Consider the following 24,834-nt stretch of genomic DNA (forward strand, 5'->3'; position numbering starts at 1 on the left):
ACTTTAACAGATTTACAGCAGCGCTTCTACTCACTGCTAACATATATACCCTCATACACTGCCTTTCTACCTGTTTGTATAGAAAAATTTGCCATCTGCCCATCTGAAGGCACTTCTTCCATTTGTGCATTAGATTCCATGTCTCCTATCAAGGAAATCGCTCCAGTAATTCTCCTCTCTCTAACTTTTTGCTTTCTATAGGCTCATCATATTAGCACACAAATGTGCTCTTATTTTTCCCATCTCAAAAAACCACCTCTTGGTTTGCCCACCAGTTACTAGCCTGCTTCTTTGCCTGCTTTGCTGCAAAACTCTTTACAAGAGTTGTCTATTTTCATTGTGTTCAGTCCCTCTCTTCCTGTTCTGTCTTGAAACCATTCCAGTGGGGTTTTGACTCCTTATCACTCTACTGAAGTTGTTCTTGAAAAGGTTAAGGCTGACTTTCTCATTGCAAAATCCAATAGTTAGTTCTTGGTTCTTGTCTTAGTTGGTCTACAAGCAGCCTGTCATACAGTTGGCCAGCCAGTCCTGCTTGACATACTTTCTTCATTTGGCCTCCAGAGATGTGTACTTTACTGGCCTTATTTTTCTATTTCTATTCTCTGTTTCTTCTTCACAATCTCCTTTGATGTTTTCCTTTTTTCTGTACTACATCCAAGGCTCCGTCCTTGGTCCTCTTCTGTTCTCTACCTGCCTTCCCTCTGTTGGTGATTACATTTAATCTCATGGCTTTAAATACCATTTTTATGCCTGTATCTCCAGCCCAGATCTTCCCAAACCCTGGACTTGTGTCTCCAGCTCCTTGTTCTACATTTCCAATGGAAAGTCTGATAGCTCAAAGTCAACACATTCAAATCGAACTCCTGATTTCCCCCTCTCTCCCCAGCACACCTACACCAAGCATGTTCCTCCTTTAACCTTCCCTTCTCAGTTGATGGCAACTCTGTCCTTCCACTTGTTTGAATTAAGAATTAATCTTTGAGTCATGTTTAATTAACTCTTATCTTTCTCGTATCCAGTCCATTGAGAAATTCTGTTGGTTCTTCTTTCAAAATAGATACAAACTCTTCTATTGCTTCTTCCACCTTGATCTGAGCCACCTTCCATTTTTGCTCAGGAGACTGTTAGACTCCTAACTGGTCTCTGTGCTTCCACCCCGGTTCTCCTACAGTCTGTTCTCAACTTGGAAGCTGGACAGATCCTTTAAGGTTCTAAGTCAGCCACTTCTTTCCTCCAAACCCTGCAAAGGGTTCCCATGTCACTTCAGGTAAAAGCAGTCCTCATAATGGCTGATAAGGTCCTGTATTATCTGACCCCCGTAACTTCTCCGACCTCTCCTACAATCTCTTACTCCTTGACTTCACTCTAGATACATTGACCATCTTATTATTCTTTTAGTACACTGTGCACACTCCTGCCTTAAGCCTTTGCACAAGCTGTTCCTTCTGTTTCCAACACTTGTCCCTCAGATACCCATGAGCTAAATCTCTCAGGTCCTTCAAATTTGTGCTCAGATGTCATCTCGTCATAGCCCACCCCCGGCCCCCCTATTTAGAATGGCAGTCCACCCCTTCATCCCCACCCTCCCAATTCCTTATCCTACCCTTCTTCCCCCTCACCCCGTAGCATGCAACATTCTTTAACATACTATTTTATATTCGTGATCTTCCACCACTAAAATATAAGTGCCACAGGGCAGGAATTGCTTTATGTTTTGTTCATTTTTGTAGCCAAGAACAGTACCTGGAACACAGTGGGCCCCAGTGCATATCTGTTGAATTAATGCCCATCTAGTTTTAGGCATGATCACAGAGCACAGATGACCGACAGGTTGGGTCCAATGAGCGGTAGTTTCATCTCTCCAGCACCTTATATTTACAGAATCTTTCTTGGCTCAACTCTTCTACCTCATCAGGTGCCCCCCTCCCTGGGGGACTAGTCTTGCAAAATGCTACCAACTTTATACAATAAAAAGTTTAAAGAGGTTAAAAAAAAAATAGCAAGACGGTGGTCCTCTCACTTTCGTCCCGCCCTGAATGATTTAGAAAGAAAGACATCTTAGAGCTCCATGTTTTCTTTCCCAAGTGTCCCTCTCTCCTTTTGATTCCTTGATTTCTGGGCTTTGGGATCCTGTTTTAGGAAGTGTTTCTGGATGAGGCAGAATGCTTTGCACCCAGCAGCCCCTGAGTAAGTGAGTCTCCACTTCTCTCCTCCAATCTAAATTTTGATTTACTGAGCCTCTTACTTTTTGTCAGCTTCCCAAAGCTTCTCTTCTTGGGCCCAACCCAGATGTGGTCTAACTGATACATTCATTGCTTCTCCCAGGATTTCTCTGATCTTCTGCTTTCAGTGTTCCTTATGACCTCAGTGAACATATTTCTCACTTCCTGTCTTACGTCTTTGAAGCCTGCCCCTTAGCTCCTTTCACACTTTTCTGATTGCATTTAATTTTTAATTTTTTTTATCTTTTCAAAAGATTATTTATTTATTTTGGGGGGGTGGAGGGGCAGAAGGAGAGGGAGAGCATTTCTCAAGCAGACTGCCCTCTGCGTAAGGAGCCTGATGTGGGGCTTGATCTCATGACCCTGAGATCACGACCTGAGCGGAAACCATGAGTCAGATGTTTAATTAACTGTGCCACCCAGGCGTTCCTCTGACTGCATTTATAATGGTGCCCATACCCCTCCTCTCTGAACTAGGTCCCAGGTTATTAAGAATTTGAGAAGCTAATTCCTGCTATCGATGGTGCTACCCCTATTCGCTGTTGGCTCTTACTGCTGTGGTCTGAGGCTCTTCCTGAACCACATCAGGCCCAGGCACAGGAATCGGGCAGAGGCTAAGGGGTCTGCATAAACTAAGGTTTCAATTGTGTGGGGAATGAGCTGGGCGGGGGCCAGCTCTAAAGTGACCATTAGGTATAAAGCATTGTACCCACGTGCTAAGAACTGCAGTGAGCTCCTTTAGCCCTCAGGGTTCTCGGTGAAAGACGCGCTCCTCAAAACCTGGAGACCTGGCTTCTTGGGCCAGCCGTCTATGTGCTGCCTGGTCTCTTTTCATCATGGTTGGCTTTTATTTCCTTGCCCTTCTCTGCTTTATTCTCCCATAGATCTTACAGAAGCCACCTCGGTAGTTGGAGACAATAGAAGTGGAAAGGGAGGATAGTGGACGGGGCCAAGTGTCTCCTTAGCCTTTCTCCCGTGTCCACTACCTGCCTTCGCTTTGTAGGAAGGGGCCGATACAGTCCCTTGTCCCTTGGTCAGTCCTTCCTTTAGAGTCTCCCTCAGGTCCCTTCTGCTCTGGCTAGTGGCCTTTGGGGTGGAGTTGGGGTGGGGGCTGTTACTCCCTGGGGTGGGAATCAGAGGGAATAAAATTCCTCTCCCACCCTCTTCCTCTGTTTTGGAGGGTTGGAGGGCCAAAGCCTTGACAGATAATGTTTTATTATCAGCAGGTGTTCAAGATGCCCTGTAACCAGAGCCTAAGTTTGGTCCTTCCTTCATCCCCTCACCTGGAGATGAACCCTGGAGTAGCTCTTCTGTTCCCTAGGGTCAGCCTGGTGTCAGAGCTGCCTGCCTTGCCTCCTAACTGAGCCTGAGGATAGGGGTTTAGCAAACTCAGGGGGAATCTTAAACCCACAAGGTTATGGCTTCCTGCAAGGAAGTGGGGAGTGTGTCAGTAGGAAGCGCTAAATTAGGTAACCAGGGCATCCTGTCCTCCTCAGTGAAACCTAGATCCAAAAGAGCATGAGATGTACTATACCTAGAAATGATCTTAGAGTACGTGGATCGTAGCCAGGAGAGAGGACAAGGAGTGGGGAGAAGTCCTGGGCTGAGGGACTGAAGTCTCAGGAAGCAGCTTTTAACCTCAGGCCTGATCACATCCATTTAGGGCAAATTCCTCCTCATCAGACCTGTCTTGACTCCTCTGCAGATTCCCGCTTCTCTCCTTCTCCAGACCCTGTCTCCCACCACCCACCCTCCGCTCCCCCATAGTGCGACCGCACTCATGTTCTGAGTTGAGCTCTGACTTGAAGCATATCTTTCAACCTCCCCTTTTGTCTCCCTGTACTCCACCTTCCTCTGGTGCCTCGTTAGGCCCTGCTCAGTTTTTCCTAGGCACTGGATTTTAGAGTCCTCACTGGACACTTTGAGGTCACATCCCTCCATGGCCACCCCAGCTGTGGCTTTAGCAGGTGCCCTGTTATGAATGAGTATTTTGAGTTAAACTGGGGGCAGGTGACTGGGGCCTAGCACTTCAGCTTTCTAACCTGCAACCTGCGGGCTTCTTGTCTTTCTGGAAAGTGACTTTGTATCCAGAATTTTTTTTTTCCCCCTAGAACCTCAGGCTCCTTGGAATCCTTGCCCGTCCTTAAACTCGGAGTCCAGAGGGGCCAGACACTCGTTCAAGGCTGGAGAGCATGTCGCTCAACGGACTTCTGTTCTTGGACTCTGGTAGTCGCTGCAGATGTTATGTGACATAATTTTCACATTTTCACTGGGATGTTTGATTTGATCTGGTTTTCACTGTGTCTTTTAAGATACTTTCGCTATAAAATATTTGGGACCCATGAAAGAAAATATATGACGTATCTAAGGTATACAGGGTAAGAAAACAAACACCGTGTACCCACCAGCCACTGCGTTTTTAAGCAATTAACGGTAATATTCAGTTCCTTTGCCCTTGCGTGTCCTTTCCTGTTTACCCTCAGTGGGTTAAGAACGTTGGGAAGAGCAGCTGGAGAAGTCTCGAGGGTCATTCTATTCCCTTCTCCACAGAAGCGGCCCCAGGCCTACATCCGTCTGGTGGAGCTGAGGCATTGACCATGAGTGTTCGTTTTGTAACAGGAAAGCTGTTCAGGACACAGTCCCTCCCTGCCCCCCATCAAATGGGATGTCTATTTAAGATGCATTTCCCAAGAGGACCTCTGACAGCTTTGGTTTCTTCTGGCCATTTATATCTCCCTCTTGCCCTTGCCCTCCCCAAACCTAAAGATGCACAATGACTCAGGTAGTACCAGGGATTCTTCATTGAGTTTTCACCCTGCTCCATTTCGTCTGGCTCCTGCTGGCTAAATATCTAGAGATGGACTGCCCAGGTCTACTTTCCCTCTTCCCGGGAGCCCCTGGACATGATTAGTGTCTTCTGCAGCAGGCCCACAGAAGCCAGCCGCTACAGGCTTCACAGAATTAAGGTTGTACGGAGTCTCCATTATTAAGGAATTTATAACCCAGTGGAATATTAGTATACACAAATATATGTAGCATATTATAAACTGTCAGTAAGCTTCCTTGTTTAACTATTATCTCGGCATATGCAACTGATGAGTCACTGAACTCTACCTCTGAAACTAATAATATGCTATACGCTAATTAATTGAAGTTAAATAAAATAAAATAAATATTATCTTGGCAATTAATTGTAAGGAAAAAAATTTCCTCCATTAGCTTAAGTGAAAGGGAAATTTACTGAAGAAGCACAGGGAGATCTCTTGGTACCTAATTTTAGGACACTTAACCATGCCTCACAGGGGCTGGAAAGACAGCTTCTTTCTCTGGGATCCCAAGATTGCTCCTTTATGGCCCTCATGCCGACCTGCTGGCCAGTTGGCTTCTGCTCCTATAAATTATTGACTGGCACCCAGCTTTGGCTTGTCTTGTTGTTCACTCTGACTAGCTCTGTGTGGCCTTTCTAAGTATCTGCTGTTATCCAGTGAAAGTCTCTACATCAGTTTTTTACCCTGGGGTCCATTGTTCCCTTGAGCATCCACGCTTAGAATTCAGGGTTTCAGGGCACCTGGGTGGCTCAGTTGGTCAAGTGTCTGCCTTCAGCTCAGGTCATGATCTCAGGGTCCTGGGATCGAGCCCCACATGGGGCTCCCTGCTCGGCAGAGTCCGTTTCTTCCTCTCCCTCTGCCCCTCTGCCTGCCTGTGCATGCTCTCTCTCTGTCTCCAATAAATAAAATCCCACATCGGGCTCCTGGCTCAGCAGGGAGCCTGCTTCTCCCTCTCCCTCTCCCTCTGCCTCTGCGCCTGCTCATGCTCTCTCTCTCTCTCAACTAAATAAATAAATCTTAAAAAAAAAAAAAGAATTCAGGGTTTCATTAATTGGATGGGGGGAGCAGATTGCAACCTTATCTTCAGTAACCTGTAACTGACATTTGGCATTTCCTTCTATTATAAATCTAAGCAAAACCCACTACTGCATTAATGGCATCTGTGATTTTTGTCACCAATAGAAATCACAGATATTTTTAGATCATTTTATAGTGGCTGCAGATATCATGAAATATAGTTTATGTTCATCGCTGTTTGAAATTATGAGTTATTAGACCCACTACTAGATCTTGTAGTTTAATGTATTAATAAAGAAGCATATATATTATTATATCACTCATGTAAAAAATATTTGAATAACAGCATTTTAATTAATTGGTTTTCTTTGTAATCTTCTATGTTGTATTGTATGCATTTGAAAAGAGTCGTCAGCCTTCACTTGGCTGTGTAGGAGTCCATGGCACACAAAAAAGGCTAAGAATCCATGCTGCGTGGCTTTTGGGTCACATACCTGATGGCGAGAAGCTGGTTGGTCTAAGGTTTGAGTTCTCTTGGGTCAGGTGTCCACCGTTGGTCTAATTACCTGAGTCCAGGGGATGTGGTTCAGATTTGACCCCCTCATCTTGCCCTTTTATGGGGCATTGTGGGTGGACAAGACACACTTCCAAAGCAGGGAGCTTAACTAAGCTAGCTACCTTAATTTACTTTGAAGTCATTTGTATTTGATACAGAGAACAGTTTTCTGCCATAGTCATATTGTACCATCTAGCTAGGAAATACATGCTGTGGGGGCACCTGTCTGGCTCAGTTGGTGGAGCGTGCAACTCTTGATCTCTGGGTTGTGAGTTCAAGCCCATGTCGGGTATAGACACTACTTAAAAATAAAGTCTTTAAAAAAATGTGCTGTTGATCATCAGAGAAACCAGTAGAATGTGGATAGATCATTATGAATCCAGAAAGGGATCTACTGATGGTTTAAGTGGTATCATGTTAGTATGGCAAGGAACCACAGTTTGTAATTGGAATAATAGTAAAATTTTAATGCTGAGTGAAAAAAAAAAAAATTCTCCTCTTCCCCCCGCCAGGATCATGGATCCTGGGAGAGCCACTCTTTCCACATGCATTTTCTCCAAATTATAGGTTCCGTGTTCAATCTGTCATAGATGGGCTCAGCATATTCTTCCAGGATATGCGGTCTTTGTGCCAGGAAAACAACACGATACTTACTATCTGCTCAAAGAGGGGCAAGGGAGGTTAATGCTGAGGACATGCATTCTAACCTGGGGCTGAGTTAGGAATTTGAGTGCAGAGATTTCCAGAGAATCTCCTTTCCCTGGGGCAGTTTCACATAGATTTCGCTGCAAAATCTCATTCCCTACCTGACACTTTTTCCTCGCTAGCTTTTCTGCAGTCCCGCCACTAATTCTGGTAGATCTGGTAGCAGTGATTTGGGCTGGAGGCTGTAAGTTGGCTGCTTCCTATAGATCTCCCTCCTGTTTTCAGCTCAATATCTGAATTAACGGACCTGTCTTTCCCCCGGCCCCACCCTCCAGACCCACCCCATGGTACTGCTTTGGTTTGCCTCCAACACAGGTTAAGAGCAGAGAGTTTGGGAGTGGGGTTGGGACATCCCTGATAAGGATGAAAAGTCCTGCCTGCTTTTCTGCTGTTCTCTCTCAGGGCAGACTGGGCTTAGACCTGTATCCCAGAACTGAACACATTTCGCTGAACCCACAATCATCCATTTATTTCTTTGGACCTAGAATTATCTGGCTCAGAGAAGGTGCCAAGTGAATAAATGTATTTGTTTCTGTGGCTTGAGATTTTTCTCCTTGATCCTGCTTTCGGGAATTATCTCCTGCTATTAAGCAAGGATTTATTCCGTGTGTGTGTGTGTGTGTGTGTGTGTGTGTGTGCGCGCGCGCACTCCCTTGTTTATTTAATAAAGAATTTAAAGCAGCTTTTTCAATAATCCTTTGAATGTTATTATCTCCCAGTCCCAGTCCTGGAAAACAGTGTTCCCTTTACCTATTCCCAGAGAACCGGAGCAGAATATATTTACTAAAGTCTAATTCAGCATCGCCTAGAACCTCAGGCTGGGTTTAGCAGCAAACGACCTTTGGGATGAAGTCAGGCTCAATGATAGAGAAGCTCAGACTGTGGGAAGCTGCCATCTGAAAATCTCAGGGCATTGAATTTGAAAGGTGCTCAGGGCTCAGAATCTCCAAGTCGACTTATTCCTTCTCTGCGGGACTTAGGGAGATTCTCGTCTCCCTACCCCTACCTCCAACCCACCCCCTCCCCCAGTCAGTACATCCTTTGCCCGATGCCAGTAGTTTCTGCTCTTATGAGCTGCTATGGATAGCTTTATTAAAAAAAAAAAAAAAAAAAAAGCCAGAAGTGGCTCTGAGTTTGTGCTCTGTGCCCTAACTTAAACTCTACTGGGTTGTGGGGATCTAGGAATGTAAAAGGAAGAAGAACTCAGAAGTCCCCAGAGTTCCAGCCTCTTGCTTTTTGGACTCAGTGAGAAATTGGCAATCCAGGGCCCATATCTAACTGGGCTAGCCAAAAGAAGGTCCTCAGCCAGGATTGGGATCAACTTCCATCCCAAAGCTCTGCAGCAAATATAGACTGTAGGCTCTACAAGGCCATGTCTGTGCCCCCAAACTGAGTGCCCAGCACATACCTCAGAGCCTGGCACATAGTAGACATTCGGTGAATATCTGCAGAATGAACCTGAACTCTAGGAACTCACAGCCTGGTCAAGGAGATAGAAAATGAATAAACAAATAAACAGTTGGAAATTATTCTAATTGTTTTGAGGGAAAAGAATAGACTTCTCTAAGGGCAAACACTTTAGATGATATGGTCGGGGCAGGGGAGCTGAAGAAGTGGCATTTAAACTGAGATCTGAAAGATGAGAAGGGGCCAGCTTTGAAGCCAGTGGGGGACAGATATCTAGGAGATGCCTAGGCCGGGGGGTGGTTGAGGACAGATATCTAGGAGATGCCCTTAAACTGGCCGGCTAGAAGTCATGCCAAGGAGGAAGTCTGTGTGCCTATGTATCTAGAGTCTTGGAAGCTATTTATAGAAAAAAGGGAGGGTCTACTGTTGATTCATGGTCAGTGTGTTCACCACGGGCTCCCCCCCCCACACCGTTCCTCACATACCCAGCTTTGTTTTATAATACCTTAGACCTAGTGCTACTGACTGTTCCAGAATCAAAGGCTCCAGTGTGTGCTGGCCAGGGAGAACAATTATTTGTTTATGCATCTGACTCCTCCACCAGACTATGAGCTTCTTGAAGGCAGTGAACCCCATCTTATCCTCAGGACATGGCACGCCATATGGCGGTGTCAACAATTTTGTTGACTGATTGAGTGAATCGTAGCAGTTAATATTTATTGAGCGCTTTCTGTGTGCCGGGGAGCATAGCAAGCACCTCCCATGTACCATCTAATCCTCATGGTTAACTCTGTAATGCAGGTAGTATTATCATTGCCAGTGTGCCGTTGGAGAAACAAAGGCTTAGCAAGATAAAGTGATGGATTTGGGATTTGAGCAGAAGCATTTTGACTCCAGAGCCCATACCATTCAGCTGAATTAAAGGGCTTCTGGTTGCCTTCAAGGAGCAGAGATTCTTGGAACACTCAAGGGAATGGGATTAACACATTACCCACATAATCTCATTTAACACTTTTCCCAACAACCCTCATTGATAAGAGTTATTTTACTTGTTTTAGAGAGAGAAAATTGAGGCTCAAAGAGATTAAGTCACAGGGCGCCTGGGTGGCTCAGTCAGTTGAGTATCTGAGTCTTGGTTTCGGCTCAAGTCACGATCTCTTGGTCGTGGGATTGAGCCCCGAGTTGAGCTCTGCGCTTAGCGTGAATCTGCTTCAGATTCTCTCTCCTGCTCACTCTCTCTCTAATAAAAAGGATTTTATTTATTTGAGAGAGGGAGAGTGAGCGAGAGAGAGAGCAGAAGCAGGGTGAAGGGCAAAGGGAGAAGCAGACTCCCAGCTGAGCAGGGAGCCTGATGCAGGACTTGATCCTGGGACTCCGGGATCGTGACCCGAGCCAAAGGCAGATGCTTAACCAACTGAGCCACCCAGGCGCCCTAAATAAAATCTTTTTAAAAAAAAATTTAAAAAAAGAGAGATTAAGTCACTTAGCTAAGATAATAAAATGAATATGTAAATGGCGGCCTTATTTTCAGAGCCAAGGCTGTGTGACTCTAGATCATTCTGTGCTAAGTCCAGTCACTTGGTCACTGGGCAGGGATCTGCCACACTGACTGCGTTAATGTCCTTTAAATGTTGTCCGGGCCTGTTGGGGGCCTGAGAGGTCTGTTCCTCAAAGAGGAAACTGAGTAGAGAATGGGAAGCGGATAGAGGGAGAGCAGAGACTTTATCTTTTAAAAAAATCCTTTTAGAAAGTGGAGTTCCAATTCTTCTACCATAACATTTACCAGAAGTGTGCAATTCACTAGTTTTACAATATTCACAAGGTTGTGCTGCCCTAGCTACTATTTTAATTCCAGAACCTTTTCATCACCCTGAAAAAAAGAATCCCTGTACTGATCTGCAGTCATTCCTTATTTCCTCAAATCCCCCCGGCTCTTGGAACTCACTAATCTACTTTGTCTCTATGTGGATTGGCCTATTCTGAGTATTTTATACAAATGGAATTATACAAGATGTGGTCTTTTGTGTCTGGCTTCTTTCACTTAACGTGTTTTCAAGACTCATCCTCTGAAGCAAGTATCAGTCCTTCATTCCTTTTTACGGCAGAATACTATGCCATTATATGGGTCTAGCACATTTTGTTTATCCATTCATCAGCTGACGGACACTTGTGTTATTTCCACTTTGGGGTTATTATGAATAATGCTGCTATGATCATGTGTGCACAAGTATTTGTATGAACATATGTTTTCAGTTCTCTTTGGTGTAGACTTAGCAGTGTAATTGCTATGGGTCATATAGTAACTTTACACTTAACTTTTTGAGGAACCGCCAAATTGCTTTTCATGGTGGTTTATCTTTTATTAATAAATGTCTTAACTTGAAGTGTAAGATATATACAGAAAAGTACCCATATCATAAGCATATAGCTCGAAGAATTATTACAAAATGCACGTGGCCATGTAATCAGTACCCAATCAGGAACTAGAAAGTTTCCAGTACTCAGTACATACCGCCTCTAAAGGGTAACCACTATCTTGACTTCTCGTGTGATTATTTTGACCTGTTTTGAGCTTCATATAAATGGAATTCTATGGTACATACTCCTCTGTGTGTGACTTCTTTCCCTCAACAAAATGTTCACGAAATTTATCCTTGTTGTGGTGACCAGCACTCTGTTAATTTTCATTTCCAGATAATAGTTCATTGTAAGATCATAGCACAATTTATTTATCCATTTGCATTGGATATATACATAGAATTGGAAGGGTTGCTTCATAGTTATACACGTTTATTTTTTTTTAAAGATTTTATTTATTTATTTGACAGAGATAGAGAGAGAGAGCACAAGCAGGCAGAGAGGCAGGCAGAGGGAGAGGGAGAAGCAGGCTCTCCACCAAGCAGGGAGCCCGATGCGGGACTCGATCCTGGGACTCCAGGATCATGACCTGAGCCGAAGGCAGTCGCTCAACCAACTGAGCCACCCAGGCACCCAGTTATACACATGTTTAGATTTAGTAGATACTGCCAAACAGTTTTCCAAAGTGACTGTGTCAGTTTGGGCTCATACAAGAATCATCTAAGAGTTCTGGTTGTACCACATCCTTGGCAACACGAACCGTCTGCCCCTTCCCTTTTGGCCATAATAGTAAATATGCAGCGGTGCCCTATTGTGGCTTTAACTTCCCTAGTGACTAATGAGGTTCTGTACTTTTTCATGTAATTGTAGGTCATTTAGATTTGACCAGGCCTTTTGTCCATTTTCCCTTGGGTGATTTGTTTTTTTCATATTGATTTTTAAGAATGTTTCATATATTCTCCATCTATTCTGGAAACGAGTCCTTTGTTGGTTATGTGCATTACTGGCATTTTCTCCCCATTCTGTAGCTTGCTGTTTTGCTCTTTCTTAGTGGTGTCTGTTGATGAGCAGAGAGGTTCCTAATTCTAGTGGAGTCCAATTTATCAGGCTTTTACCCTGTGATTGTGTCCTGTTCAATCTTCACCTACCTAAGGTCATGATCAGGCCCTTATCACGAGCGTGTGTGTGTACATGGGTGTGTATGGGGAGGCGGTGTATCACCCTACAGAGTAAGATTTCATAGGGTAGACAGGACACTGTGTCACCCTACAGGGAGTAGGCAGCAGGCGGGGGATGGGGAGCAGGGAGCCCATGAATGACAGCCACCATGGGCTGTGTTCCCAGCTGTCAAGCGTGTAATCTGGAGTGAAAGGGAATCCCTTTAGTGGTAGAGGTCCTACAGAGAATACTAGCAGATCCTCTAAATCACCTCTGTGCCCTGCAGACCCAGCTGACTGTCCTCTCTTCTCCCCTTGAACAGGAAAAAAAACCCCTGAAATTTGCACTCCTGAACGTGCTCGTGGCACAGGGCAGGGATCCAGAACTTTCAGAGCCAGGTGCCTGCCCCGTAGTTGTGATTTTTGTTGTTATTAAACCTTACGCTTTTTCTTTCTGATCTCTACCACACGGTTTCATATCCATTTGGGAAGAGGATGGTGAGGTGGCTGAACTCCAGAGAGGTGCTTGACCATCGTTCAGACTGCTTGTCTCCCGAACAGGCTGGCCAGAGCCCCTCCCTGAGCCAGAGCTGACAGGAGCTGCTTGTTCTTGGAGCAGGAGTGAGAGCCGCTACCGTAGTTTCTGAGGGGCTCCGAGGATTCCTCCCCCCCAGGAAACCACTCTGGTCCCCAGCCCCTTTGCTGCTTGTTAGGCACTCTCCAGACTAGAAAGCCCCGATTTGTGCTGGGGCTGGGTGGGGCTTCAGGGACAGTGTAGGCTCGGCCCTGCAAAGGGGAGGGGTGGTTATGGAGCGAGCAAAGGGTCACAGCTTAGGCTGTACCATTTGCTTGTCACCTTGAGAAGTTCCACCTTGTCTAGCAAAACCCCCTTTCAGGGGCAGCCACCACAAAGGGCTCTTATGAGCGCAGCGGCCCCTTCCCCCCACCTCCACTCCCACTCCCTTTACCATTATTTTTCTTTTGGGGCAGAGCTGAGGGGCCTTCCTGCTATGACTTTGAGGGGCTGTACTTATTTTAAAAGGAGATTTTGAGTCTAGAGCCTCCCTATACCAGAGACTCCTTTTGCTGATTTTCTAGTCCCATCGGAGGACCCTCCAGGGCTTGAGTAAGGCTTTCCTTCTCTGGAGGGCCTTACGTCTTTTCCCTCTCTCAGCCTCTTGGGCTCTTTGGGGATTTAAGAAGCAGGTGAGGGCTAGCTTCTAGTACTAGGCCTCAGAATGGGGACCAGCAGCCTTCTTCTGGGGAAGTGGGAGGCAGGAGCACAAGGGAGGAATGCCTGTCTCCCTGGGTGACTCTGAGAGGTAGTGTGACATAGTGGATCAAGGGTATGTTCTGGAGTTCGGCCTCCTGGGTCTTCTACTTCAGCGTTCTGCCACTCTCTAGCTGTGGCCTTGGTTCGGTCACTTACCCTCTCTGAGACTTTGTTTTCTCATATATAAATTGAGAATGATCTTAGTGCCTGGCTGATAGGGCTACTGTGGAGATTAATTGAGATAATGCATTAAAATGCTTAGCTTAGTACCTAATATACTGAAAGCATCCCAAAATGTTAATCTTACTGATATTATTCAGGCTGTCTCTTTGAAGATTTTTTTTTTTAATTAGAGAAAGCATGAGCAATGGGGAGAGGGAGAAGGAGGCTCCCCTCTGAGCAGGGAGCCCTATGTGGGTCCCGATCCCAGGATGCCAGAATCATGACCTGAGCCAAAGGCAGACGCTTCACCAACTGAGCCACCCAGGTGCCCCCAGGCTGTCCATTTGGACATCTCTTTCGTAGTCTCTCTCCCATCTCTCATCTCTTCTGACTGTACAGCTCAGGGAGCTAGCTGGGCCTCAAGAGGAACCAGAAAAATCTGAATAATATAAGTAGGACTGGACTTTATCTCAAACTGTTTTGAACTGTGCACATATCTTATCTCCATTGTATTTCTGGCACCATGAGAGAGAGAGAGAGAGAGGCAGCAAAACTACCCCATTAGAAGGGCAGGCTGCAAAGAGAATCATTTAATGATTTGACTAGATTGCAGACCTGCATGCCTGAATGTATGCATGTATGTGTGCCGCCGTTCCCCTGCCTTGTTTTAGCGTGGGGAGGGGCAAGGTGGACTGCAATGGATTTGCAGGCTCCCAAACACAAGATGAAGTTCAGGCCTGTCTGTGCCTTCTCCTTCACAGAGCCCGGCTTGGGAGCTAGGGGCTGTGGGGAGACCAGCGCCAGGTCAGCAGCGGCGGCCAGAATGGTCAGGGTAGGCCTGGCATGGCACAGACCCAAACAGAGCTAAGCCAGACCAAACACAGGAGCAACCTCAGCTGTCTGGTCTTCACGTGCCATCTTCAAGGGCAGCACGCCTTGTGCGCTTAGGGTACTGTGTGCTCTCCCAAATCAGCGAGATTTGCAATCAGCGGGCTGAGAGAATCCGAATCCGAGGGGTATTCTATGAGGGAGGAGACAGAGGCTGGATCTTGCCTGAAACTCAGACAGCTCATCCAAGCCAGCTGCTGTGGAAATTGAAGGGAGGGAGGAGGGAGAGGGAGCTGGTTGTCTCTGAAAAACCTGGACATCACCACCCTGTCTCTTTTCTGTGTCCTGGTAATGTTTTTTTTTTTTTTTTTCCTCTCAGATTCTGAAGACATGCCGAGATTAATCCCTTCAAAATACATTTATCTGTTCACTGTGTGGATGACGGATCGGCAGCTTGTGTTTTTCTGCTTTCCCAATAGCCTTTTTTGAGTGTGTATTGGTTTGGAAATGGCCTGGCGGAGCCTCTTGCACAAGGCTCATTCGGGGCCGGGAAGGGGTGGTGAGAAAGGGCCCCTGGCTGAAGTGTCCTCGGACAGGTGGGGCTAAGTGGAATACTTCCGCTGGAGTGTTTTGGGGAGCAAGCTGCTTGTGCTTCATGTGCCTCTGGGGAGGTTAGCTTTGCTCTCCACTATGGCACCCACCCCACCAGAAAGAGAGTGAGAGGGATGGAAGTGAGACCTGGACCTCTCAGGGAGGTCCTGAACTTTGGGAGAACAAAGAAGATCTTTGAGAAGCAACAGAGCAGCTTTGGGGGAGATAAGGAGACATCATCTATGCCGAGCGGACAACCTTTGTATTATTGCGTGTGACCCTTCTAGCAATCTCTTGAAAATAGGTATGGGTAGCTATTCTCATTTTTCTGGGGAGGAGGCCACTGACTGGCAAAGTGAGGATTTAAAGCTAGAACCTGCTGGTACAGAAGCCACGCAGCCATGGTCCTCACCGGCGTCTGACGGGGGGGGGGGGGGGCTCGTGTGGCGATGGTGGACAGTGAAGGACCCACAGGTTACCAGCCAGGGCTTCCATGACCGTGGGTCCCTGCCCTGGACTTTGATTAATCCCTGAGTTGTTGGAAGAGCATATGCTTCGAGCAGGGAAGGGTTAATAACTGGGTCGGACCTGGTTTCTTTGTATGCACTATAGCATTAAGTCTTTTCTTGAGCCTCCTTGGCACTGGACCAGGGCCAGGTAAGAAAAGTGTCAGTGTGCCTCGCAGAGGAAAGGGATGGACTTTAATTGGGTACTTACCCTACTCTCTCATTTAATCCTTTCATGAACCCTGACATAGAGATTATTAGTCTCAGCACCCTCCCCTGTCCATCTATCCATCCCTCCATCTCTCTCTCTCTCTCTCTCTCTCAAGAATCAGACCTTGATTGAGTATAATAACTTGCCCAAAATGTTCCCGCTAGCAAATAGACCTAAGGTACAAATCCAAGTCTTTGGGCTCTCAAGCTAGAACTTAAAGCTTATTTCTACTTCTCTTTTTTCTTTAAGATTTTATTTATTTATTTGAGAGAGAGAGAATGAGAGGCAGAGAGCACGAGAGGGAAGAGGGTCAGAGGGAGAAGCAGACTCCCTGCCGAGCAGGGAGCCGGATGTGGGACTTGATCCCGGGACTCGATCCTGGGACTCCAGGATCATGACCTGAGCCGAAGGCAGTCACTTAACCAACTGAGCCACCCAGGCGCCCTCTCTTTTTTCTTCTAAGAATTTTTTTTCTAATCCCTGGATAATCTTGCTGCTTCCTCTTTGAGTGAGAAGCCACTTCCGGCTTTCTCTTTTTAAACTGTGATACTTCCCCTGGGCATTAGATTCATCTTTCCTTCTCCTCTCATCCTTTTGCTACTAAAGCTGGGTCTGTGTTGTGGCCGTAGGGGTCATTTCAGGTTTTCTTTGGTCTAGGGATTTATTTTAGGTTTCTGGGTCATCCCCCTGTGACATCTACCTTCGGCCCTGGAGCAGAGTGATCTTTGACTCCTCTCGAATACTACACTCACTCCATCGGCAAACCCCGCTGGCCATACCTTCAGATACACCCAGAATCTGGTCACTTCGCGCCACCTCCCCTGCTGCCCCCCAGGACCAGGCTCCCACCACCTTCCACCTGATCATCCTAGCAGCCTTTAGAAGATCTGCCCACTTCTTCTCCTGTCCTTCAACACTCAAAGTGATGCTTTTACAATGTAAATCAGATCATTTCACTCCTCTATAAGCTCTCATGGTCCCCATCTTACAGAACAGAAGCTAACATACTACATTAACTCATGATTTCAAATAAACACACAGACACATACGCACCAACCTGCCATGCTCGTCCTCTGATACAGGGTGACCATCTAATTGATCGTGCAAACTGGAACCTAATAAGAGAGAAAGGGACGTCTGTTAATAAACAGCAACAAGTGTGAGCCAGGGCTAGACCCAGGCAAACTGGGAATCTTGGTCCCTTGACCCAGATAGCCACGTGGATCATTCTCTCACTTCTGTTTGGGTCTTTTAAAAACATTGCCATCTCAGCAAGGCCTTCTCTGGCCTCTATTCAGAATTGTAACACATCCCCACCCCTCTCCCATAATGCCTGCACTGATTTATTTTTCTCCATGGTGCTGTCACCATTTGATAGAGCATATGTTTTAATCAGCTGTATGTTTATTGTTGATCTTCCTCTCTAGATTGTAGACTTCAAGAGGGCAGGGGATTTTTTTTTTTTATCTCTTGTTCAATCTGTTATATCCCCAGCATCTCAATCATCCTGAACACCGTAGAGGGTCAGTAAATATTTGTTGGGTGAATGGATGGAGGGTGGAGAGGAGCACTGGGGAGGAGTTCTGTTTGTTAGAGTCTTTCCCTTTAGAATCCTCATCCTAAACCATTTTTCTTGTTCTTCTCTATTTATTTTGGTAACCCTTTGGTAACGTGAGACCTTAGAAGAATTTTCCAGTGTGCCCTTAACCCTACGTGGAGCTAATGATGAAAATGTCCATGATTTCCTAAAGGGAGGCTTGAGCTCTCCAGGGCAGGGAGTTGGTGAGTGCTACCCATAGAGTTTACCAGGTTGCAGGAGGGAGGAGAGGAACTTCTACCCTCTGGAAGCTGTGTGTTGAGGGCCTTGCCCGGCTGGATGTGCTACCAAGACAGCTGGGGGCCGCCCCAAAGACCTGCTCAAGGCTGATGCTGGGGAGTTCCAGTTTGCATGGGGCCTCTCTGTCTTTTGTCCCCTACCCGTCTCCTGGGCCATGGGCCCATATTGAGTAGGGTGAGCGGGATGTCAGAGTCCGGCCTTTCCTTACTCAGAATTCTAAAAGTTTCTCTTCTGAAACAGCCTCAGGGAAAGGAGGGATGGAATTGGGCGGGGGGAGGGGCGGAGAGTAGGGCTGGAAATCTGACCTCTTCTTTTTTTTTTTTTTAAGATTATTTATTTATTTATTTGAGAGAGTGAGAAAGCGAGAGAGAGAGAGAGAGAGAGAGAGAGAGAGAGAGAGAGAGCGCGCGCGCACAAGCAGGGGCAGAGGCAGAGGGAGAAGTAGTTTCCCCGATGAGTGGGGAGCCCAATGCAGGATGCATTCCCAGGACCCTGGGATCATGACCTGGGCTGAAGGCAGACGCTTAACCGATTGAGCCATCCAGGTGCTCCACCAGCCTCTTCTTTCTAATGGAAAGCAACAATTGGGATCTCTCCAGCAGATCCTGCTGGGGTCAGTGAGCAGGAGGGAGCCTTGGAGTTTCTGGACCACTGGGAGTGAGTTTGAGACCTCATGGTGGTGATGGAAGTTACAGACACATCTCCACTAAAGAGGGGGAATTTGGGCACCAGGAACAGAAATGGGCTGCAGTAGGAAAAGAAGGGGAAATAAAATGCCCTATAAGATTTCTTTTTTTTTTTTTTTTAAGATTTTATCTAGTTATTTGTCAGGGAGAGAGAGAGGGAGAGAACACAAGCAGGGAGAGTGGCAGGCTGAGAGAGGGAGAAGCAGGCTCCCCGCTGAGCAGGGAACCCGATGTGGGACTCAATCCCAGGATCCTGGGATCATGACCTGAGCTGAAGGCAGACGCTTAACCGACTGAGCCACCCAGGCGTCCCTGCCCTATAGGATTTCTGTAGCTTTGGTTTTCCTAAAGCTCCTGATATGGCCAGACGGCAGGGGCCAAAGTCCCAGTGAACTGGAGATAGGAGAGAAATGTAGCTCTGTTTTGCCCACTGAAGAATCACAGTCTAGCAGTACAGTTAGTGAAGAGGTACGAAATGGAGCAGAAAGCCTATGAAGGCAAACCCAGAGGATGCTTCTGGCCCCTCACCCTTGATTCAATAGTCATTCGGAGCCAAGCAAGCCTTGGCAAGCATGGGTGTAGTAGAGAAAGCCACTTTGTGAAACAAAAAGAAACTTCCAGGGGCATATCCTTAGTTTAGAACACCAAGCCCTTAGCAATCTGGCAGGTATGAACTTAGTCTTCTGGTCTTATTTCCCATGAGATACATCAACATATCCTGTCTTTTCACACCTTTGTGATTCAAATACTTCCCCACATTCGCAAGGCTGGCCTATGTCACCCCCATCCCCTCACCACCCCCCAATCCTGCCCCAGGCCTTTTGCTGGACGGTCAGAATTCCTTCCTTTCTTCTTCTCCAGTTCTTATTACCCTTTGTTTCTGACTCTGTGATAGCATAACACTTGGGAAAAAACCTGAAATCTGCCTATTCCTCACACCCAAATATAAACTCCCTGAGGCAGGGACTCTGACTTATTTATCTTTGGCTAACTCAGCCCCATTCTGAGGAGGGAAGGGTGCATCTCTTTCCCTCGCCCCCCGTCGTGTAGTACCTAACACATGGTAGAATCTCAATAGCCTTTTGCTGCGTGGAATTGATTCTGGGTTCATCAGATGAACGCATTCCACAGGAGACCGACCTGTCTCTTCTTCCCCTCCCCACTCTGGGCAGTGACCCGCTTTGTGGCTGGTACACCTTGCTCCTGGCTCCTTCATACTTACGGGGGGGGGGCGGGGGGGGCACTGCTGTTTGCTTTTCTTAGTTCTGACCCCGCTGTTCTCCCTTTGATCTTGGCGGCCTGCCCCAGCTCGCCCCTGCCATTGTCCTGCACAGGGAGCTAATGTTTCTCCTTCCCAAGCTCGGGCCTCTCCAACCTCCTTTTCCTTGCATAGTGTGAGGAGAATGCGCATGGAATCAGTGATCGGAATGGCTGGGCTAGGGTTGAGGGATGGCCTCAGCCCCGGAGGGTTCCAGGTGAGGCCAGCTTTTCAGGTAGAACCTCCAGATTCTCTCCTCACTTCTGTTTTGTCACCCGAGGGAGCTTGTTCTTGAGCTGGATGGGAATTGAGGCAAGTGATCTGTGATGGGAGGCACAGATGGTTGTGATCCTGGGAAAGGCTGTATGGCCCTTGGGACTAAAATTCTGCTATTTAGAGAAGTAAATAGGGTAGTCATTATATGCGTCGGCCCTGAGGTCAGCCTGTCTGGATTCTAATCCTGCTCTGTTTACTAGTTGGAACCACCTCAGTAAAATGGGGTCATACCGTGCCGACCATGTTCATTCATTCACAAGTGGTTATAGAGCCCGACTACAGTCCCACTGCCAGGGAAACAGCAGGGAATAAGACAAAATGCATCAATACATTTAAATTCTTAGAACTGTGTCTAACATATAGGAAATATACAGCAAATGTACCAATATTCTCTTTCTTTTGGTTTTTAAACATTTTATTTATTTACTAGAGAGAGAGGGAGAGAGACGGAGAGAAGCAGACTCTCTGCTGAGTGGGGAGTCAGGACATGGGGCTTGATCCCAGGATCAACCAAAGGCAGACGCTTAACTGACTGAACCGCCCAGGCAGCCTCCAATATTCTCTTTCTGGTACTTTTCTGAGAGTACTCAGGTGGGATAACTTTCGGCAACAACTGCAGGACCAGATCTCTCAGAGACAGGGAAGGACGGAGGAAGGTCCAAGATACGGGACAGCACTGGCTTTATGGCCTTTCATTTCTGCCCCTTCACTGTGAGACTCGGTACAGGAGTTGGCTCAAGATTGCCCTAAAAAATGTAGGAGTCTGTCTGGTTCCATAGAAGGGGCGGGGGCGGGGAGCTGGGACCACTGAGACTCTGCCCCGCCCGTTTGTACAGACAGCGAAGGGCCTAGCAAGCCCTGTGTGCCGCAGCCTGAGAGAGGCCACGCTTCGTGAGCAATCTGAAGGGCGGCCCCGGAGACAGGAGAGGTGAGGAAGGAGAACAGCTGTTGGCCTCTCCGCTGTCATGGCTGTCTGGCTGGAGAGCAGAGGACGTGTTTTTGGAGCATGTGGCTTGGGGAAGCTGAAATTAAGGAGAGTGAGGGGAGGTCAAAGTGTATGGCCTGAGAGTTTGCCTTCCCTTTTCAGTTTGCTCCTCAGGGCCCTTTCACTCCTGCAGTGACTGCTGGCCAGAAGCCAAGTTCTGACTTTATCGGTGGTCTCCTGGGAAAGTCCAAGCCTGATAGAGACCTTACGGAGGTAGGGTTGCAGTACGAATGGATGCTGCATTTCCTGAGGATCAACACATATTTCAGATCCCACCATCCTCAGGGAGAGAGAGTCCTGACTGTGGTTCAGCGTTCTCTCTTCCATCCTTCTCTGGAAGGAACGGAACCTCTCCTGTGTTCTCTCTTCCATCCTTCTCCCACGGCGGGTTTTCAGAAGTGAATGCCTTTAGAGCACAGAGCAAGTGCCCTTGACGTGAGCTGTGGGTCCATCCAGGATTCTTGGGTGGGTACCCTGTGAGCTGGTGGCATGGCTTCCCTTAGAGACCTGCTAGCTTGCCTGGGAACCATGACGATTTGCCTGCACAGGTGAAGGAACTCTGGGTCCTTTCCAAGATTGTGAAGCACAGCCAGGTGCGGGACCCTGGGATATCATATGCCTTCGTCTTCGTTTTTACTGCACTTGCTTCCGCCTACAGCCGTTAAGCCAAATGCCTGAAACTTGAACTAGGCAAAGCATTTTCCTGTGGATATAAAATCCACAGTTCATTCACAGCGAAGGAAACAGGTACATAGAGTGTGATGGTAGCTGCATTTCTCAACTTTCTCCCCATCATCACCTTGCTCAGGAGCCTTTCTAAGATACTTTTTCCTAATCACTCCCCCTCAGGAAATTTTAATACCACAGATAGAGTAAAATTCTGTTTGTGTACTGTATGTTGATGTTTCATACTTTAAAAGAGTAAGATTTTTTTCACCCCTCAAGAACCAGTTTTCCCCCCTCTTGGGGGAATGGTCGCCCCCATTTGTGGGTTCATGGATTGCAGTAAAGCAATGTAAAATGGCAGGGAAGCCTCCAAACTTGGCACACTTTAGTCACCCCATCTCCTCCAACTGAACACCGTGGCTCCATAATTTACCCTTGTCTCTCAGTCTGTCATTCCCATTTTGCCTGTTCTCCCCTTTCCTGCATTTCATCCCTTTTCTCTCTAGTGTGGAACTTTAGTAGGAGTGAATGTAAGTAATCCAGTGATCTGTACAGCTCAGGGACAATTTAGGAAAGATGATTTCCTAAAACAGCCCTCTCAGAGGTCATCCCTTTGGAAGAATGAGCCTAGAGACTCTTGGGTGAATACCCCAGGGGTATTCATGGGAAAACATAATAGGTATTGGGGGAATTAAAGATAGACATTTGGAGTTGCGTATTAGAGAAGACCTCAGGAGAGGTCTTTATACTGTTCCCAACAAGGTATGGGTATGGACGTCCTATGTTGAATCGAACTTCTCTATATAAATTCTTTTGGGGTCGATGCCACTTCTGCCAGTGGGATATCAAACTCCTTTTCTCTGGTGATATAGTATAACCAATAACCGCGTCTCCGCTCCCCTATAGAAACTACCAGAGGCATGCAGTGTAGGTGATGGAAGGCCCTTTGTCATGAATTTACAGAGTCTGTATATGGCAGTCACCAGACAAGAGATCCAAGGGAGACAGAAGCATCAGGGCACTGGTGAGTAGCTCCAAAGGTACTTGGTCTCCCTGGGGTTAGAGTTACGGTGTAGGGTTGTGCCGTCCAATATGGTAGCTCTCGCCCCTTGTGACTATTTAAATTAAATACGAATGAAACAAAATGAAAAATACCTCTCCTCATTTGCTGTAGCCACACTTGAACTGCTCGGTAGCCACACGTGGCCGGCGGCTACCAAGTCGAACAGTGCAGATGCGGAACATTTCCGTCATTGCAGAAACTTCCACTGGAACTGGTCTAGGTGCTTAGGAGAATTAGTGAGAGGACCAGAAGAAAGACTCATCTCTCTACCTGTCTGTTGAGGAGCAGTTGGCTGTTTTGAGTCAAAGAAACTCCTCTCCTACCTAGTGGAAGCGGGGAATCTTCAGAGTAGAAACGGGGCTTTCCGAGAGTCAGCTGGAAGTTGGATTTATAGCTACTTCCATCTGTTTATATATTAGTACTAAACCCTGGCCTTGCTCAGAATGCTTGCTAAAAGCTAATGCCTCCCTGGTAAGAAGGCATTTATCACTGTGTTCCCTTGATCTTTCTGATTTCAGGAGATCCTCAGCCCTCAAGCAGTGCCTCCCCACAAGGGACCGAAAACCAACTTCTGAACCAGCCGGAAGAACCAGCACCGTCCCTCCCAGTGCCCGAGAAAGAACCCCCAGTGAGTCACGCACCTGCAGCCCCTGAACCAGAGGTCCTTGGAGTTGTCACTTAGTGGAGGTGCTGCCTTAATATTGGAGGATATTTGTGAGCAGGCCGCCAGATGACGGATTTCTAGATAGGGGAGTCATGGTCTTTTGCATCTTCCCTGTACTAAGTGAAGGACCGTGACTCCTTTTCTTCCTTATGCCACTTCCAGTGATGGTCTGTGAGGTTGTTCCTTAGGGGAGAAGGGATGTATGCATGGCATGAAGTCTTGTGTCACATTCACTGTCTGGCAGAGACTTCAAAACACCTGTGTCAGCCCCTCATCCCCACCAGGGCCGTGGGAGCAAGGAAGTTCCTCTCCTGACTTAAATGGATCTGTTCAAACACCTCTATTAACTCGGGTTCCTTTTCATTCTAGGGTACTTCAGGCCCTGTGCACAGACCTCAGCTGTCAAAGGTCAAGAGGAAGAAGCTAAGGGGGCTCTTCAGTTAACCTGTCCCTGTCCCGACTGCGGAGAATGGGCTTGGAGAATAGTTTCCTCGTGTCACCTCGAGAGGAGCTCCTGTAGCAACAGTATCCCCAGTGCGGGGTTACATAGTCAGAGGCCCCACAGCAAGGCTGAAGTAACAGAAATTCACGCGGACAGGCGTGGGTACTGTTAACCCAGGGAATCTGGGCTCCCATCCGCTGGGCATTGGCCTTCCCTAGCCGAGTGGAAGCCAGCTTCTGAGAATCCCATACCTTCCTCTCTTTTGTTGGAGGTTCCCCAGACCCAGGATCCTACCATGGACTTTATGTGCAGAGGACAAGTCAGCAAAAAAGGCACAACGTGCTCAGGAAGCCTTGTCCATCTTTCTCAAGAGTCCGTAGCTCCTCAGAGACCCACTTCTCTCTCAAGCCTGGAATAAAAAGCACTCACACTCCCCTGCTTTCGAGATTGCTTATTCTGTGGAACATATGACCAAGCTCTTTCACTTTACTGGGCCCCACCCATTGTTGTCTCTAGATGAAGTTTAGGCCCTCAGTCTGCTCCTTCAGATTCTTCTCATGCTTCTCTCGTGGCCTGCGCTAAGCCTCCATTTGGGAACTTTGGTCTCGAGAACTCTCTCCGTGGCGGGCACAACACAGCACAGATCACTGCTGCTCTCCTCTGCCCAACGTCATGTAGGGTGTTTTTTTGTTTTTTGTTTTTTTGTCTGTTTCCAAGGCATAGACAACAGACTAAACCACAATCTGGGATTGAAATTATAAAGAGCTCTGAGCACAAGGGCTGAGGTAGTTTCCCACTGGAGTGGGAGAGAAGGATTTTATTCTCCCATCCTTCATGCCACTTCAGATAACATGGCAACTAGAAGAACTTGAAAAGGCAGGCCAGCAGGGAGCAGGAATGGCCACAGAGTTCTCTGAGACAACACAATTGGCCTTAGCAGGAAAAAAGACAAAGTTTGTATGAGATAGGCGGCATCTTCGTTAGAAAGTCAACTCTTCAGGCAGATCTGGCAAGATTTAGCAGACCAGGACTGGCAAAGTCCCTTGGCCTTTCCTGCTAGGTTTTCCTCGACAGGTCAGACCATCTGAAACATTACTTTGGAGAGACAGGAAGGGAAGTTGAGCTCAGATGTTCCC

General features: G+C 47.1%; 1 protein-coding gene across 1 annotated transcript in view; it reads left to right on the forward strand.

Moving 5' to 3' along the window:
- NHEJ1 (non-homologous end joining factor 1) overlaps positions 1 to 23,789 on the forward strand; it is a 77,102-nt gene extending 53,313 nt beyond the window's left edge. Inside the window, exons 6-8 of the mRNA XM_028092173.2 lie at positions 22,436 to 22,553; positions 23,111 to 23,220; positions 23,626 to 23,789. Coding sequence (XP_027947974.1) covers positions 22,436 to 22,553; positions 23,111 to 23,220; positions 23,626 to 23,700 — 303 coding nt within the window. The 3' untranslated portion in view covers positions 23,701 to 23,789. The remainder of the gene's footprint in view (positions 1 to 22,435; positions 22,554 to 23,110; positions 23,221 to 23,625) is intronic.
- Positions 23,790 to 24,834: the final 1,045 nt, after the last annotated feature.

Source organism: Eumetopias jubatus, unplaced genomic scaffold (assembly GCF_037043125.1).
Source record: "Eumetopias jubatus isolate StellerSeaLion01/CBP00866 unplaced genomic scaffold, mEumJub1_p1.0 scaffold_3, whole genome shotgun sequence".
Lineage (NCBI taxonomy): Eukaryota > Metazoa > Chordata > Mammalia > Carnivora > Otariidae > Eumetopias > Eumetopias jubatus.